Consider the following 18,657-nt stretch of genomic DNA (forward strand, 5'->3'; position numbering starts at 1 on the left):
TCAGCAATTCAATTAACCGGCAAAACCACCACCAGCAACTCAATTAACCAGCAAAACCACCGCCACCAACTCAATTAACCACCAGCAATCTCAATTAACCGGCAAAACCACCACCAGCAACTCAATTAACCGGCAAAACCATCACCAGCAACTCAATTAACCACCAGCAACTCAATTAAGCAGCAAATCTACCACCAGCAACTCAATTAACCAACAAAACCACCTCCAGCAACTCAATTAACCACCAGCAACTCAATTAACCAGCAAAACTACCACCAGCAACTCAATTAACCACCAGCAACTCAATTAACCAGTAAAATCACCACCAACTCAATTAACCACCAGCAACTCAATTAACCACCAGCAACTCAATTAACCACCAGCAACTCAATTAACCAGCTAAACCACCTCCAGCAAATCAATTAACCACCAGCAACTCAATTAGCCAGCAAAACTACCACCAGCAACTCAATTAACCACCAGCAATCTGAATTAACCAGCAAAACTACCACCAGCAACTCAATTAACCAGCAAAACCACCACCAGCAACTCAATTAACCACCAGCAACTCAATCAACCAGCAAAGCCACCACCAGCAACTCAATTAACCAGAAAAACCACCACCAGCAACTCAATTAACCAGAAAAACTACCACCAGCAACTCAATTAACTACCAGCAATCTGAATTAACCAGCAAAACTACCACCAGCAACTCAATTAACCAGCAAAACCACCACCAGCAACTCAATTAACCACCAGCAACTCAATTAACCAGCAAAGCCACCACCAGCAACTCAATTAACCAGAAAAACCACCACCGGCAACTCAATTAACCAGAAAAACCACCGCCAGTAACTCAATTAACCACCAGCAATCTCAATTAACTGGCAAAACCACCACCAGCAACTCAATTAACCAGCAAAACCATCACCAGCAACTCAATTAACCACCAGCAACTCAATTAAGCAGCAAATCTACCACCAGCAACTCAATTAACCAACAAAACCACCTCCAGCAACTCAATTAACCACCAGCAACTCAATTAACCAGCAAAACTACCACCAGCAACTCAATTAACCACCAGCAACTCAATTAACCAGCAAAATCACCACCAACTCAATTAACCACCAGCAACTCAATTAACCACCAGCAACTCAATTAACCACCAGCAACTCAATTAACCAGCTAAACCACCTCCAGCAAATCAATTAACCACCAGCAACTCAATTAGCCAGCAAAACTACCACCAGCAACTCAATTAACCACCAGCAATCTGAATTAACCAGCAAAACTACCACCAGCAACTCAATTAACCAGCAAAACCACCACCAGCAACTCAATTAACCACCAGCAACTCTATTAACCAGCAAAGCCACCACCAGCAACTCAATTAACCAGAAAAACCACCACCAGCAACTCAATTAACCAGAAAAACCACCAGCAGCAACTCAATTAACCACCAGCAACTCAATTAACCAGCAAAACCATCACCAACTCAATTAACCACCAGCAACTCAATTAACCAGCAAAACCATCTCCAGCAACTCAATTAACCACCAGCAACTCAATTAGCCAGCAAAACTACCACCAACAACTCAATTAACCACCAGAAATCTCAATTAACCAGCCAAACTACCACCAGCAACTCAATTAACCAGCAAAACCACCACCAGCAACTCAATTAACCAGAAAAAACACCACCAGCAACTCAATTAGCCAGCAAAACCACCACCAGCAACTTAATTAACCACCAGTAACTCAATTAACCAGCAAAACCACCACCAGCAACTCAATTAACCACCAGCAACTCAATTAACCAGCAAAACCACCACCAGCAACTCAATTAACCACCAGCAACTCAATTAACCAGCAAAACCACCACCAGCAACTCAATTAACCACCAGCAACTCAATTAACCAGCAAAACCACCACCAGCAACTCAATTAACCACCAGCAACTCAATTAACCAGCAAAACCACCACCAGCAACTCAATTAACCACCAGCAACTCAATTAACCAGCAAAACCACCACCAGCAACTCAATTAACCACCAGCAAATCAATTAACCAGCAAAACTACCACCAGCAACTCAATTAACTAGCAAAACCACCACCAGCAACTCAATTAACCACCAGCAACTCAATTAACCAGCAAAAGCACCACCAGCAACTCAATTAACCACCAGCAACTCAATTAACCAGCAAAACCACCGCCAGCAACTCAATTGACCACCAGCAACTCAATTAACCAGCAAAACCACCACCAGCAACTCAATTAACCACCAGCAACTCAATTAACCGGCAAAACCACCACCAGCAACTCAATTAACCACCAGCAAATCAATTAACCAGCAAAACTACCACCAGCAACTCAATTAACCAGCAAAACTACCAACAGCAACTCAACTAACCAGCAAAACCACCAGCAGCAACTCAATTAACCAGCAAAACTACCACCATCAACTCAATTAACCAGAAAAATCATCACCGGCAACTGATTTAACCAGCAAAGCCTTTACTGGCAACTGATTTAACCAGCAGAGCCTTTACTGGCAACTGATTTAACCAGCGGGCTCGGTGTTGGTAAACCGCTGGGACCTGGGGGTTATTTTGAGGCTCTGGTGAGCCGGGTGGATAAGACGGAGGAAATGGACGGAACATATTGGGACATTTAGACGGCGTGTGAGAAGCTGCCATTTAAGAGGCTGTTAACACAAGATGATTGTTTCTGGCATTGGGAGGGGGGGGACATGGATTGAAGACTGGCTCACAGAGAACCCGGGGCAGGGGCAGGTGGGTCGCTTCAGGTTGGTGGAACGTAGCTGGTGGAGCGACACAAGGGGAGGAGCTGGGGGTTCAGCTATTCACAAGGTACATCAAGGCCTGAGGCCAGGGGACCAACTGTAATACATCCAAGTCGGCTGGATAGGGAGATAAGCTGTGAGGTGGAGGTCAGGAGGCTTCAAAGGGATGCAGACCAGTCCAGCGATTGGGCAAGAAGGCGGGAGACGGGGCATAATCGGGAAGGCGTAGCATTTTTCAACTTGGGAAAGAAAATGGAAACACAGAATGTTTTTCAAAAGGTGAGGGACTAGTAAGTGTTGGTGTTCAGAAGGATGGGGATGGCCTTGCACAAGAATCACAGGATGGAAGATAAATGGTGCGTTAGCCTTTGCTGCAAGGTGGTTGCTCTAAGAGGAAGGGCGTCTCTCTGGAATTCTATCGGGCTTTGGTGAGACAACGCCTAGGGTGAGACCACAGCTTTGGTCTCCTTACCCAGAGAAGGGTAGACTTGCCTTAGGTGGGGGGGGGAACCAAGGCTTCACAAGGTCCATTCCAAGGGTGAGAGCTGGAGAAGATCGAGTGGAAAGGGCCCATACTCCCTGGACTTCAGAGGAATGAGAGGGGAGTAAATTAATTCATGGGGGGTGGAGGCGGGGGTGCATAACAAGGAGATGGCTTGGGGGGTGGGGGCTATATCCTATCGAGAACTGGGTGGTCACAGATCAACATCTTGAAGACTGAGAGCGCTAGGATTTTTGGGGATGACGGGGGTTATGGGGTTGGACAGGAAGCGGGAGATGGTGCAGGGGATCAGTCCTGATTTGAATGAACGACTCGGAGGGGCTGAATGGCCTACTCCTGCTTCTATTTCTAGTGTACTTGTTTAACCAGCAAAAACCCTGAACTAACAGAGCAGAAGATGTGTGCAGACCCCATCGGGCAGCGCAGAATACATATCTGAAAGCCACCAGAATTCAGTTCATTTATACAAACTGAGATATAAGTGGTAGTGGGCAGTTAGTTAGGGCAATGGCAGAGGGTGTGGGTGTTTGAAATGAGGTCTGCAGATCATCTCTGGGAAAGAGAGGGCGACAGGTATGGAGAGGATTATGACTCGATCATCGCAGACAGCTCTGAACACTTCACAACTGTCTGGAGCTACGCCAAGGTAAGGACCAGTTAAAGCTAACGGAAAATGCTCACTATTTCGCGTGGTCACCAGGGCACACTTACGCGTCAGGTTAAGGCTCATGAGGCAAAGGTTTCCAGGGAGATACACTTTACCATCCCGATGCTCGACAAAATCAATTAACGGATTCAAAACCTCAGCAGCCTGCAGGGAGAACACAGGACTCGGTGACTACGGCTGAAGCAGTGAGACTCATAGGCTAAAGGGGAGGGAGACTGGAGCAGTGAGACTCAGTGACTGTGGGAGAGAGAGATGGGAGCAGTGAGACTCAGAGACTGTGGGAGAGAGAGACTGGAGCAGTGAGACTCAGTGACTGTGAGAGAGAGAGAGACTGGAGCAGTGAGACTCAGTGACTGTGGGAGAGAGAGAGACTGGAGCAGTGAGACTCAGTGACTGTGAGAGAGAGAGAGACTGGAGCAGTGAGACTCAGTGACTGTGGGAGAGAGAGACTGGAGCAGTGAGACTCAGTGACTGTGAGAGAGAGAGAGACTGGAGCAGTGAGAGTCAGTGACTGTGGGAGAGAATGAGACTGGAGCAGTGAGACTCAGTGACTGTGGGGGAGAGAGAGACTGGAGAAGTGAGAGTCAGTGACTGTGGGAGAGAGAGAGACTGGAGCAGTGAGACTCAGTGACTGTGGGAGAGAGAGAGACTGGAGCAGTGAGACTCAGTGACTGTGTGAGAGAGAGAGACTGGAGCAGTGAGACTCAGTGACTGTGGGAGAGAGAGAGAGACTGGAGCAGTGAGACTCAGTGACTGTGGGAGAGAGAGACTGGAGCAGTGAGACTCAGTGACTGTGTGAGAGAGAGAGACTGGAGCAGTGAGACTCAGTGACTGTGGGAGAGAGAGAGAGACTGGAGCAGTGAGACTCAGTTACTGTGGGAGAGAGAGACTGGAGCAGTGAGACTCAGTGACTGTGAGAGAGAGAGAGACTGGAGCAGTGAGACTCAGTGACTGTGGGAGAGAGAGAGACTGGAGCAGTGAGACTCAGTGACTGAGAGAGAGAGACTGGAGCAGTGAGACTCAGTGACTGTGAGAGAGAGAGAGACTGGAGCAGTGAGACTCAGTGACTGTGTGAGAGAGAGAGACTGGAGCAGTGAGACTCAGTGACTGTGAGAGAGAGAGACTGGAGCAGTGAGACTCAGTGACTGTGGGAGAGAGAGACTTGAGCAGTGAGACTCAGTGACTGAGAGAGAGAGAGACTGGAGCAGTGAGACACAGTGACTGTGGGAGAGAGAGACTGGGGCAGTGAGACTCAGTGACTGTGGGACAGAGAGACTGGAGCAGTGAGACTCAGTGACTGTGGGAGAGAGAGAGACTGGAGCAGTGAGACTCAGTGACTGTGGGAGAGAGAGAGAGACTGGAGCAGTGAGACTCAGTGACTGTGGGAGAGAGAGAGAGACTGGAGCAGTGAGACTCAGTGACTGTGGGAGAGAGAGACTGGAGCAGTGAGACTCAGTGACTGAGAGAGAGAGACTGGAGCAGTGAGACTCAGTGACTGTGGGGGAGAGAGACTGGAGCAGTGAGACTCAGTGACTGTGGGGGAGAGAGACTGGAGCAGTGAGACTCAGTGACTGTGGGAGAGAGAGACTGGAGCAGTGAGACTCGGTGACTGTGAGAGAGAGAGAGACTGGAGCAGTGAGAGTCAGTGACTGTGGGAGAGAGAGACTGGAGCAGTGAGACTCAGTGACTGTGGGAGAGAGAGACTGGAGCAGTGAGACTCAGTGACTGTGGGAGAGAGAGAGACTGGAGCAGTGAGACTCAGTGACTGTGGGAGAGAGAGAGACTGGAGCAGTGAGACTCAGTGACTGTGGGAGAGAGAGAGACTGGAGCAGTGAGACTCAGTGACTGTGGGAGAGAGAGACTGGAGCAGTGAGACTCAGTGACTGTGAGAGAGAGAGACTGGAGCAGTGAGACTCAGTGACTGTGTGAGAGAGAGAGACTGGAGCAGTGAGACTCAGTGACTGTGTGAGAGAGAGAGACTGGAGCAGTGAGACTCAGTGACTGTGAGAGAGAGAGACTGGAGCACTGAGACTCTGACTGTGTGAGAGAGAGACTGGAGCACTGAGACTCAGTGACTGTGGGAGAGAGAGAGACTGGAGCAGTGAGACTCAGTGACTGTGAGAGAGAGAGACTGGAGCACTGAGACTCTGACTGTGTGAGAGAGAGACTGGAGCAGTGAGACTCAGTGACTGTGGGAGAGAGAGAGACTGGAGCAGTGAGACTCTGACTGTGGGAGAGAGAGACTGGAGCAGTGAGACTCAGTGACTGTGGGAGAGAGAGACTGGAGCAGTGAGACTCAGTGACTGTGGGAGAGAGAGAGACTGGAGCAGTGAGACTCAGTGACTGTGGGAGAGAGAGAGACCGGAGCTGTGAGACTCTGACTGTGGGAGAGAGAGAGACTGGAACAGTGAGACTCAGTGACTGTGTGAGAGAGAGAGACTGGAGCAGTGAGACTCAGTGACTGTGGGAGAGAGAGAGACTGGAGCAGTGAGACTCAGTGACTGTGGGAGAGAGAGACTGGAGCAGTGAGACTCAGTGTCTGTGGGAGAGGGAGACTGGAACAGTGAGACTCAGTGACTGTGTGAGAGAGAGAGACTGGAGCAGTGAGACTCAGTGACTGTGGGAGAGAGAGACTGGAGTAGTGAGACTCTGTCTGTGGGAGAGAGAGACTGGAGCAGTGAGACTCAGTGACTGTGTGAGAGAGAGAGAGACTGGAGCAGTGAGACTCAGTGACTGTGAGAGTGAGAGACTGGAGCAGTGAGACTCAGTGACTGTGGGAGAGAGACTGGAGCAGTGAGACTCAGTGACTGTGGGAGAGAGAGAGACTGGAGCAGTGAGACTCAGTGACTGTGGGAGAGAGAGAGACTGGAGCAGTGAGACTCAGTGACTGTGGGAGAGAGAGAGACTGGAGCAGTGAGACTCTGACTGTGGGAGAGAGACTGGAGCAGTGAGACTCAGTGGCTGTGTGAGAGAGAGAGACTGGAGCAGTGAGACTCAGTGACTGTGGGAGAGAGAGACTGGAGCACTGAGACTCAGTGACTGTGAGAGAGAGAGACTGGAGCAGTGAGACTCAGTGACTGTGGGAGAGAGAGAGAGACTGGAGCAGTGAGACTCAGTGACTGTGAGAGAGAGAGACTGGAGCAGTGAGACTCAGTGACTGTGGGAGAGAGAGAGACTGGAGCAGTGAGACTCAGTGACTGTGGGAGAGATTCTGGAGCAGTGAGACTCAGTGACTGTGGGAGAGAGAGAGACTGGAGCAGTGAGACTCAGTGACTGTGGGAGAGAGAGACTGGAGCAGTGAGACTCAGTGACTGTGGGAGAGAGAGAGACAGGAGCAGTGAGACTCAGTGACTGTGGGAGAGAGAGAGACTGGAGCAGTGAGACTCAGTGACTGTGGGAGAGAGAGAGACTGGAGCAGTGAGACTCAGTGACTGTGGGAGAGAGAGACTGGAGCAGTGAGACTCAGTGACTGTGGGAGAGAGAAAGACTGGAGCAGTGAGACTCAGTGACTGTGGGAGAGAGAGAGAGACTGGAGCAGTGAGACTCAGTGACTGTGGGAGAGAGAGAGACAGGAGCAGTGAGACTCAGTGACTGTGGGAGAGAGAGAGACTGGAGCAGTGAGACTCAGTGACTGTGGGAGAGAGAGAGACTGGAGCAGTGAGACTCAGTGACTGTGGGAGAGAGAGAGAGACTGGAGCAGTGAGACTCAGTGACTGTGGGAGAGAGAGAGAGACTGGAGCAGTGAGACTCAGTGACTGTGAGAGAGACTGGAGCAGTGAGACTCAGTGACTGTGAGAGAGAGTCTGGAGCAGTGAGACTCAGTGACTGTGGGAGAGAGAGAGAGACTGGAGCAGTGAGACTCAGTGACTGTGGGAGAGAGAGAGAGACTGGAGCAGTGAGACTCAGTGGCTGTGAGAGAGAGTCTGGAGCTGTGAGACTCATGGGTTTGGCCTTATCAACATTGAACCCACACACTCCCCATTGAAACTGAAGTCTCGCGTACTATGGAAACACTGATCTTTCAGAGTCTGAATGATGAAAACATTCACATATCTAACATTTGCTGAATGCAGACAGACATATTGGAGCATGCACTCCTTAACTACAGTCCAAATGATGATTTGATGTTAATATGCTGCTGTGCTCAAACCTCCTGTTCCTGTGTGACGGCACGTTTCTCCTTCACTGAACGGTGCAGCTTTGTTTTGCTGCCTCTGGCATCCAAAGCCACGGATCCTGAAAGCAAAAAAGGCACAATTTACAGCTGCAAGATTATTAACCGTGTAACCGAGCGCTGGGACGGTGAGAGGCCCTAACCCATTGGCCCAGGTCCTCAGCTGTCCGGATGGTCACTCTGGAGACGGTGCACTAAGGGCTTCCCTCCGGGATCCCAATGCAACATCTCCGTGGAATTGCCCAGTGGTCAATTCCCTTGCTTCTGGAATCCTCTGACAAAGTCTGCAGCTCTGAGTTAGAGTCAGAGTCAACAGGTAGTTCCCACCAACTTACCGGCTCAGTTACCCCGCAACTGTTAGACAGGACAAAACAATACTGAACTCCTGAGTTTCGAGACAACTGAGCCCAGTGACCCCCCCCGAATCCCAGCTGACCCCACCATTCAACTGACCACCCCCCCCTGAATCCCAGCTGACCCCACCATTCAACTGACCACCCCCCCGAATCCCAGCTGACTCTACCATTCAACTGACCCCCCCCCGAATCCCAGCTGACCCTACCATTCAACTGACCCCCCAACTCCCTTCTGACCCCCCAACTCTTCCCCCCCACCCCCCCTTGACCTTATGACTCCCTACCAACCCAAACCGACCTGAGCACACCTTCCTGTCATCCTGCCAATCCTACCCACCCTGCCACCTCTAGCCCAGTTGGCAACCTGCCACTTACTCTAAACCTTCATTCACTAACACAGAGGAAAGCTATTTAAAGGGGAAGGCGGTGGCATTGGGGTTAATGTCCTCGGACCAGTCATCCTCAGGCTAATGCTCGGGAGACCCGGGTTCAAACCCCAGCCCGGCAGCTGGTGGAATATAAATTCAGATAATAAATCTGGAATATAAAGTGACGGTGAACATGACGACCATCATCGATTGTCGTATAAACCCCATCTGATTCACTAATGCCCCTTTAGGGGAAGGGAGATCTGCCCTCCTTACCCTGTCTGGCCTACACGTGACTCCAGACCCCACAGCCGCGTGGTCGACTCTTAATTGCACCCCCCTGAAATGGCCGAGCGAGACCCTCAGTTGCATAAAACTGATATGAAGTCTAAAATGACCTCGGCACCAGAAACCTAACCCTGTAAATTCCTCCTTACTAACATCAGGGGGCTTGTGCCAGAATTGGGAGAGCTGTCTCACAGACTAGTCAAGCAACAGCCCGACATAGTCATCCTCACAGAATCATACCTTACAGATAACGTCCCAGACACCACCATCCCCATCCCTGGGTATGTCCTGTCCCACCGGCAGGACAGTCCCAGCAGAGGTGGCGGCACAGTGGTATAGAGTCGGGAGGGAGTTGCCCTGGGAGTCCTCAGCATTGACTCTGGACCCCAAGACAGTATCGGTAGGAGAGACCACCGCATAGTCCCTGTGGAGACGAATTCCTGTTTTGAGGATACCCTCCATGTTGTGTCCCACTATTATTGTGCTAAATGGGATAGATTTCAAACAGATCTAGCAACTCAAGACTGGGCATCCATGAGGTGCTGTGGGCCATCAGCAGCAGCAGAATTGTACTCGAACACAATCTGTAACCTCATGGCCCAGCATATCCCCCACTCTACCATTACCATCAAGCCAGGGGATCAACCCTGGTTCAATGAAGAGTGCAGGAGGGCATGCCAGGAGCAGCACCAGACATACCTAAAAATGAGGTGTCAACCTGGTGAAGCTATAACACAGGACTACCTGCATGCTAGACAGTATAAGACAGAGCTAAGCAATTCCACAACCAATGGATCGGATCTAAGCTCTGCAGTCCTGCCACATCCAGTTGTGAATGGTGTTGGACAATTAAACAGCTCACTGGACGAGGAGGTTCCACAAATATCCCCATCCTCAATGGTGGAGGAGCCCAGCACATCAGTGCAAAAGATAAGGCTGAAGCGTTTGCTACAATCTTCAGCCAGAAGTGCCGAGTGGATGATCCATCTCAGCCTCCTCCGGAGGTCCCCAGCATCACAGATGCCAGTCTTCAGCCAATTCAATTCACTCCACGTGATATCAAGAAACAGCTGAAGGCACTGGATACTGCAAAGGCTCTGGGCCCTGACAATATTCCGGCAATAGTACTGAAGACTTGTGCTCCCTAGCCAAGCTGTTCCTGTACAGCTACAACACTGGCATCTAACTGACAATATGGAAAATTGCCCAGGTATGTCCTGTACACAAAAGGGACAAATCCAACTGGCTAATTACCGCCCCATCAGTCTACAGAATGGCTCATTGACAGTGTTAGCAAGCGGCACCTACTCAACAACAGCCTGCTCACTGATGCTCAGTTTGGGTTCCGCCAGGGATTTCCCCTCTGTTTCCCTCTCAGTTTCCCTCTCTTTCCCTCTCAGTTCCCCTCTGTTTCTCTCTTTCCCTCTCAGTTCCCCTCTGTTTCCCTCTCAGTTTCCCTCTCTTTCCCTCTCAGTTCCCCTCTGTTTCTCTCTTTCCCTCTCAGTTCCCCTCTGTTTCCCTCTCAGTTCCCCTCTGTTTCCCTCTCAGTTCCCCTCTGTTTCCCTCTCAGTTCCCCTCTCTTTCCCTCTCAGTTCCCCTCTGTTTCCCTCTTTCCCTCTCGGTTTCCCTCTGTTTCCCTCTCGGTTCCCCTCTGTTTCCCTCTCAGTTCCCCTCTGTTTCCCTCTCGGTTCCCCTCTGTTTCCCTCTCAGTTCCCCTCTTTCCCTCTCAGTTCCCCTTTGTTTCCCTCTCGGTTCCCCTCTGTTTCCCTCTCAGCTCCCCTCTGTTTCTCTCTTTCCCTCTCAGTTCCCCTCTGTTTCCCTCTTTCCCTCTCAGTTCCTCTCAGTTCCCCTCTTAGTTCCCCTCTGTTTCCCTCTCTGTTCCCCTCTGTTTCTCTCTTTCCCTCTCAGTTCCCCTCTGTTTCCCTCTCAGTTCCCCTCTGTTTCCCTCTCAGTTCCCCTCTGTTTCCCTCTCAGTTCCCCTCTGTTTCTCTCTCAGTTCCCCTCTGTTTCTCTCTTTCCCTCTCAGTTCCCCTCTGTTTCCCTCTCAGTTCCCCTCTGTTTCCCTCTCAGTTCCCCTCTGTTTCCCTCTGTCCCTCTCAGTTCCCCTCTGTTTCTCTCTTTCCCTCTCAGTTCCCCTCTGTTTCTCTCTTTCCCTCTCTTCCCCTCTGTTTCTCTCTGTCCCTCTCAGTTCCCCTCTGTTTCTCTCTTTCCCTCTCAGTTCCCCCCTGTTTCTCTCTGTCCCTCTCAGTTCCCCTCTGTTTCCCTCTCAGTTCCCCTCTGTTTCTCTCTTTCCCTCTCAGTTCCCCTCTGTTTCTCTCTGTCCCTCTCAGTTCCCCTCTGTTTCCCTCTCAGTTCCCTTCTGTTTCTCTCTTTCCCCCTCAGTTCCCCTCTGTTTCCCTCTCAGTTCCCCTCTGTTTCTCTCTTTCCCTCTCAGTTCCCCTCTGTTCTCTCTGTCCCTCTCAGTTCCCCTCTGTTTCTCTCTTTCCCTCTCAGTTCCCCTCTGTTTCCCTCTTTCCCTCTCAGTTCCTCTCAGTTCCCCTCTTTCCCTCTCAGTTCCCCTCTGTTTCCCTCTCAGTTCCCTTCTGTTTCTCTCTTTCCCCCTCAGTTCCCCTCTGTTTCCCTCTCAGTTCCCCTCTGTTTCTCTCTTTCCCTCTCAGTTCCCCTCTGTTTCTCTCTGTCCCTCTCAGTTCCCCTCTGTTTCTCTCTTTCCCTCTCAGTTCCCCTCTGTTTCCCTCTTTCCCTCTCAGTTCCTCTCAGTTCCCCTCTTTCCCTCTCAGTTCCCCTCTGTTTCCCTCTCAGTTCCCCTCTGTTTCTCTCTTTCCCTCTCAGTTCCCCTTTGTTTCCCTCTCAGTTCCCCTCTGTTTCCCTCTCAGTTCCCCTCTGTTTCCCTCTCAGTTCCCCTCTGTTTCCCTCTCAGTTCCCCTCTGTTTCTCTCTCAGTTCCCCTCTGTTTCTCTCTTTCCCTCTCAGTTCCCCTCTCAGTTCCCCTCTGTTTCTCTCTTTCCCTCTCAGTTCCCCTCTGTTTCCCTCTCAGTTCCCCTCTGTTTCCCTCTGTCCCTCTCAATTCCCCTCTGTTTCTCTCTTTCCCTCTCTCTCCCCTCTGTTTCTCTCTTTCCCTCTCAGTTCCCCTCTGTTTCTCTCTTTCCCTCTCAGTTCCCCTCTGTTTCTCTCTTTCCCTCTCAGTTCCCCTCTGTTTCCCTCTCAGTTCCCCTCTGTTTCTCTCTTTCCCTCTCAGTTCCCCTCTGTTTCTCTCTTTCCCTCTCAGTTCCCCTCTGTTTCTCTCTTTCCCTCTCAGTTCCCCTCTGTTTCCCTCTCAGTTCCCCTCTGTTTCTCTCTTTCCCTCTCAGTTCCCCTCTGTTTCTCTCTTTCCCTCTCAGTTCCCCTCTGTTTCCCTCTCAGTTCCCCTCTGTTTCTCTCTTTCCCTCTCAGTTCCCCTCTGTTTCTCTCTTTCCCTCTCAGTTCCCCTCTGTTTCTCTCTTTCCCTCTCAGTTCCCCTCTGTTTCTCTCTTTCCCTCTCAGTTCCCCTCTGTTTCTCTCTTTCCCTCTCAGTTCCCCTCTGTTTCCCTCTCAGTTCCCCTCTGTTTCTCTCTTTCCCTCTCAGTTCCCCTCTGTTTCTCTCTTTCCCTCTCAGTTCCCCTCTGTTTCCCTCTCAGTTCCCCTCTGTTTCTCTCTGCCCCTCTCAGTTCCCCTCTGTTTCTCTCTTTCCCTCTCAGTTCCCCTCTGTTTCCCTCTCAGTTCCCCTCTGTTTCTCTCTGTCCCTCTCAGTTCCCCTCTGTTTCCCTCTCAGTTCCCCTCTGTTTCTCTCTGTCCCTCTCAGTTCCCCTCTTTCCCTCTTGGTTCACATAAATCACCAGAGATATTTTCTCCAGTGGGTAAACTTACCTCTTCTCATCATCCTGACTTCCTCTTTCTTTAGAGAAAGCTGCGTTTGAGAAATAAATTTATCTGGGATTCCAAGTTCTTTCTATAGAAACCAGGAACAGGAACATAAATTACTGCAAAGACCTGAACACATTGGGGAACAACTGACCTCACACATTGCAAATGCTGCATGTGCAACAGAGCAGCCCCCTCCCACCCACTCTCCGTCCCTCACCTCCTCCTTCAGCCCCTCACCCCCTCATTCAGCCCCTCCCACCCTCTCTCCGTCCCTCACCCCCTCCTTCAGCCCCTCCCACCCACTCTCCGTCCCTCACCCCCTCCTTCAGCCCCTCACACCCTCCTTAATCCCTCAACCCCTCCTTCAGCCCCTCACTCCCTCCTTAAACCCCCTCCTTCTGCCCCTCACACCCTCCTTAAACCCCCTCCTTCTGCCCCTCACACCCTCCTTAAACCCCCTCCTTCTGCCCCTCACACCCTCCTTAATCCCCCTCCTTCTGCCCCTCACACCCTCCTTAAACCCCCTCCTTCAGCCCCTCACACCCTCCTTAAACCCCCTCCTTCTGCCCCTCACACCCTCCTTAAACCCCCTCCTTCTGCCCCTCACACCCTCCTTAATCCCCCTCCTTCTGCCCCTCACACCCTCCTTAAACCCCCTCCTTCTGCCCCTCACACCCTCCTTAAACCCCCTCCTTCAGCCCCTCACACCCTCCTTAATCCCCTCCTTCTGCCCCTCACACCCTCCTTAAACCCCCTCCTTCTGCCCCTCACTCCCTCCTTAAACCCCCTCCTTCTGCCCCTCACTCCCTCCTCCTGCCCCTCACACCCTCCTTAAACCCCCTCCTTCTGCCCCTCACACCCTCCTTAAACCCCCTCCTTCTGCCCCTCACACCCTCCTTAATCCCCTCCTTCAGCCCCTCACACCCTCCTTAAACCCCCTCCTTCTGCCCCTCACACCCTCCTTAAACCCCCTCCTTCAGCCCCTCACACCCTCCTTAATCCCCTCCTTCAGCCCCTCACACCCTCCTTAATCCCCTCCTTCAGCCCCTCACACCCTCCTTAAACCCCCTCCTTCAGCCCCTCACTCCCTCCTTAAACCCCCTCCTTCTGCCCCTCACTCCCTCGTTCTGCCCCTCACCCCCTCCTTAACCCCGCAACCGCTGCTTCAGCCCCTCCTTCACCCTCTCACCCCCTCCTTCAAACTCTCCCTCACCCGTTCCTTCACCGCCTCATCCCTCACACCCGCTTTGCCCCCACCCCTTTCTCATCCCGATTCACCCCTACCCTTCCCTCTTCCCCCTCCTTCACTCCCATCCCTCCCTCATCACCTCACTCACCCTCTCACCCCGTCCTTCACTGTTCACCCCTCCTTCTCCCCTCTCATCTCCCTCATCCCTCTTACTCTATCCTTTGCTCTCCCCATCCCCATGTCGCTCAATCCCCACCTACCCACCTTCTCTCCCCATGTCCCTCAATCCCAACCTACCCACCTTCTCTCCCCATATCCCTCAATCCCAACCTACCCACCTTCTCTCCCCATATCCCTCAATCCCCACCTACTCACCTTCTCCCCGTATCCCTTAATCCCCATGTACCCACCTTTTCCCCATATCCCTCAATCCCGACCTACTGACCTTCTCCCATATCCCTCAATGCCCACCTACTCACCTTCTCCCATATCCCTCAATCCCCACCTACCCACCTTCTCTCCCCATATCCCTCAATCCCCACCTACCCACCTTCTCTCCCCATATCCCTCAATCCCCACCTACCCACCTTCTCTCCCCATATCCCTCAATCCCCACCTACCCACCTTCTCTCCCCATATCCCTCAATCCCCACCTACCCACCTTCTCTCCCCATATCCCTCAATCCCCACCGACTCACCTTCTCCCCATATCCCTCAATCCCCACCTACTCACCTTCTCCCATATCCCTCGATCCCCACCTACCCCCACCTTCTCCCCATATCCCTCAATGCCCACCTACTCACCTTCTCCCCATATCCCTCAATCCCCACCGACTCACCTTCTCCCCATATCCCTCAATGCCCACCTACCCACCTTCTCCCCATATCCCTCAATCCCCACCTACCCACCTTCTCCCCATATCCCTCAATGCCCACCTACTCACCTTCTCCCATATCCCTCAATCCCCACCGACTCACCTTCTCCCCATATCCCTCAATGCCCACCTACTCACCTTCTCCCATATCCCTCGATCCCCACCTACCCACCTTCTCCCCATATCCCTCAATCCCCACCTACTCACCTTCTCCCCATATCCCTCAATCCCCACCGACTCACCTTCTCCCCATATCCCTCAATCCCAACCTACCCACCTTCTCCCCATATCCCTCAATGCCCACCTACTCGCCTTCTCCCATATCCCTCGATCCCCACCTACCCCCACCTTCTCCCCATATCCCTCAATGCCCACCTACTCACCTTCTCCCCATATCCCTCAATCCCCACCGACTCACCTTCTCCCCATATCCCTCAATGCCCACCTACCCACCTTCCCCCATATCCCTCAATCCCCACCGACTCACCTTCTCCCCATATCCCTCAATCCCCACCTACCCACCTTCTCCCCATATCCCTCAATGCCCACCTACCCACCTTCTCCCCATATCCCTCAATCCCCACCTACCCACCTTCTCCCCATATCCCTCAATCCCCACCTACCCACCTTCTCCCCATATCCCTCAATCCCCACCTACCCACCTTCTCCCCATATCCCTCAATCCCCACCTACCCACCTTCTCCCCATATCCCTCAATGCCCACCTACCCACCTTCTCCCCATATCCCTCAATCCCCACCTACCCACCTTCTCCCCATATCCCTCAATCCCCATCTACCCACCTTCTCCCCATATCCCTCAATCCCCACCTACCCACCTTCTCCCCATATCCCTCAATGCCCACCTACCCACCTTCTCCCCATATCCCTCAATCCCCACCTACCCACCTTCTCCCCATATCCCTCAATCCCCACCTACCCACCTTCTCCCCATATCCCTCAATGCCCACCTACCCACCTTCTCCCCATATCCCTCAATCCCCACCTACCCACCTTCTCCCCATATCCCTCAATCCCCACCTACCCACCTTCTCCCCATATCCCTCAATGCCCACCTACCCACCTTCCCCCATATCCCTCAATCCCCACCGACTCACCTTCTCCCCATATCCCTCAATCCCCACCTACCCACCTTCTCCCCATATCCCTCAATGCCCACCTACCCACCTTCTCCCCATATCCCTCAAACCCCACCTACCCACCTTCTCCCCATATCCCTCAATCCCCACCTACCCACCTTCTCCCCATATCCCTCAATCCCCACCTACCCACCTTCTCCCCATATCCCTCAATCCCCACCTACCCACCTTCTCCCCATATCCCTCAATGCCCACCTACCCACCTTCTCCCCATATCCCTCAATCCCCACCTACCCACCTTCTCCCCATATCCCTCAATCCCCACCTACCCACCTTCTCCCCATATCCCTCAATCCCCACCTACCCACCTTCTCCCCATATCCCTCAATGCCCACCTACCCACCTTCTCCCCATATCCCTCAATCCCCACCTACCCACCTTCTCCCCATATCCCTCAATGCCCACCTACCTACCTTCTCCCCATATCCCTCAATCCCCACCTACCCATCATCTCCCGATATCCCTCGATCCCCACCTACCCCCACCTTCTCCCCATATCACTCGATCCCCACCTTCTCCCCATATTCCTCAATGCCCACCTACCCACCTTCTCCCCATATCCCTCGATCCCCACAGTCTCCCCATATCCCTCATTTCCCACCTACCTTCTCTCCCCATATCCCTCAATGCCCACCTACCCACCTTCTCACTGTAATCCTGAATCCTTTCCCCCTCCAGAAACACATTTGGACTTACAGTGCCTAGTTTTAAGTCCTGCTGACAACTCTCAGAATCATAGAATAGTTACAGCACAGAAGGAGCCATTTGGCCTATTTTGTCTGTTCTGGCCCTTTGAAGGGGCAGTTCACCTCGTGCAAATCCCCTGCCTTTTCCCGATAGCCCTGAAAATTCTTACTTTTCAGATAATTATCCAGTTCCCTTTCGAGAGCCTCGATTGAATCACACTCTCAGGCAGTGCATTCCAGATCCTAACTGCTCACTGCATCATATAGTCTTTCCTCATGTCTCCATCGCCTCTTTTGCCCATGACTTTAAATCTGTCCCTGTCTCATTCTCGATCCTTCCACCAATGGGAATGGTTTCCCTCTATCGACTCTGTCCAGACCCTTCATGATTTTGAACACCTCCATCAAATCTCCTCTCAGCCTCCTCTTCTCCAAGGAGAATAGTCCCAACTTCTCCAGTCTATGCACCGAACTATCCTCATCCTTGGAACCATTCTCGTGAATCTTCTCTGCACTCTTTCCAATGCCTTCACATCCTTCCTAAAGTGCGGTGCCCAGAACTGGACACAATACTCCAGCTGAGGCCAAACCAATGTCTTATACAAGTTGAACATGACCTCCCTGCTCTTGTACTCTATGCTCCGATTAATAAAGCCCAGGATGCTGTATGCTTTATTAACCACTCTCCCAACCTGTCCTACCACCTTTAATGGCTTGTAAGAACATAAGGAATAGGAGCAGGAGTAGGCCATTTGGCCTTTCGAGCCTGCTCCACCATTCAATGAGATCATGGCTGATCCTCTACTCCAATTCCATTTTCCCACACTAACCCCATATCCCTGGGTGTTTTTAATATGTAGAAACCTATCGATCTCTGTCTTGAACGTACTCAATGACTGAGCCTCCACAGCCCTCTGGGGTAGAGAATTCCAAAGATTCACCAACCCGAGTGAAGAAATTCCTCCTCATCTCACTCCTCAATGACCTGCTCCGTATTCTGAGGCTGTGTCCCCTGGTTCTAGACCCCCCCACGCCTCACCCCAGCCAAGGGAAACACCCTTCCTGCATCTACCCTGCCGAGCCCTGTAAGAATTTTGTATGTTTGAATGAGATCACCTCTCATTCTTCTAAACTCCCAGGGAATAAAGGCCCGGTCTATTTAATCTTTCCTCATTGGACAGTCCCTCCATCCTAGGGATTAGTTTAGTGAACTTTCGTTGCAGAAACTGAACTGGACCCAGCCATATAAATACTGTGGCGACAAGAGCAGGTCAGAGGCTGGGAAACCTGCGGAGAGTAACTCACCTCCTGACTCCCCAAAGCCTGTCCACCATCCACAAGGCACAAGTCAGGAGTGTGATGGAATACTCCCCACTTGCCCTGGATGAGTGCAGCTCCCACAACACTCAAGAAGCTCGACACCGTCCAGGACAAAGCAGCCCCGCTTGATCGGCACCCCTTCCACAAACATTCGACCGATTGACAGATAACTGCCACTTCAGGCAGCTCCCTGTTTAACTAGGCTATTCAACTAACAATGCGCGAGAGGAAGAACCTAACTCCTCAGCTTTTCATAACTTTAAATTTAAAGTACCAGAAATTCCCAGCCAAAGCAAATTCCCAACTCCTCGCTCAATCTACATCTCACTCAGGCGTAGTCTGGCGTCTGTGTGCCCCATTCTGTACCCTCTACGCACAAAAACAACCCAGGTC

General features: G+C 51.8%; 1 protein-coding gene across 1 annotated transcript in view; it reads right to left on the reverse strand.

Moving 5' to 3' along the window:
- LOC144674006 (leucine-rich repeat-containing protein 71-like) overlaps positions 1 to 18,657 on the reverse strand; it is a gene marked incomplete at its 5' end in the record, with an annotated part of 47,799 nt that overhangs the window by 13,140 nt on the left and 16,002 nt on the right. The window contains 3 exons of the mRNA XM_078535583.1: positions 4,017 to 4,116; positions 8,123 to 8,208; positions 13,040 to 13,121. Coding sequence (XP_078391709.1) covers positions 4,017 to 4,116; positions 8,123 to 8,208; positions 13,040 to 13,121 — 268 coding nt within the window. The remainder of the gene's footprint in view (positions 1 to 4,016; positions 4,117 to 8,122; positions 8,209 to 13,039; positions 13,122 to 18,657) is intronic.

This window comes from Cetorhinus maximus, unplaced genomic scaffold (assembly GCF_964194155.1).
Source record: "Cetorhinus maximus unplaced genomic scaffold, sCetMax3.hap1.1 HAP1_SCAFFOLD_536, whole genome shotgun sequence".
Taxonomy (NCBI): domain Eukaryota; kingdom Metazoa; phylum Chordata; class Chondrichthyes; order Lamniformes; family Cetorhinidae; genus Cetorhinus; species Cetorhinus maximus.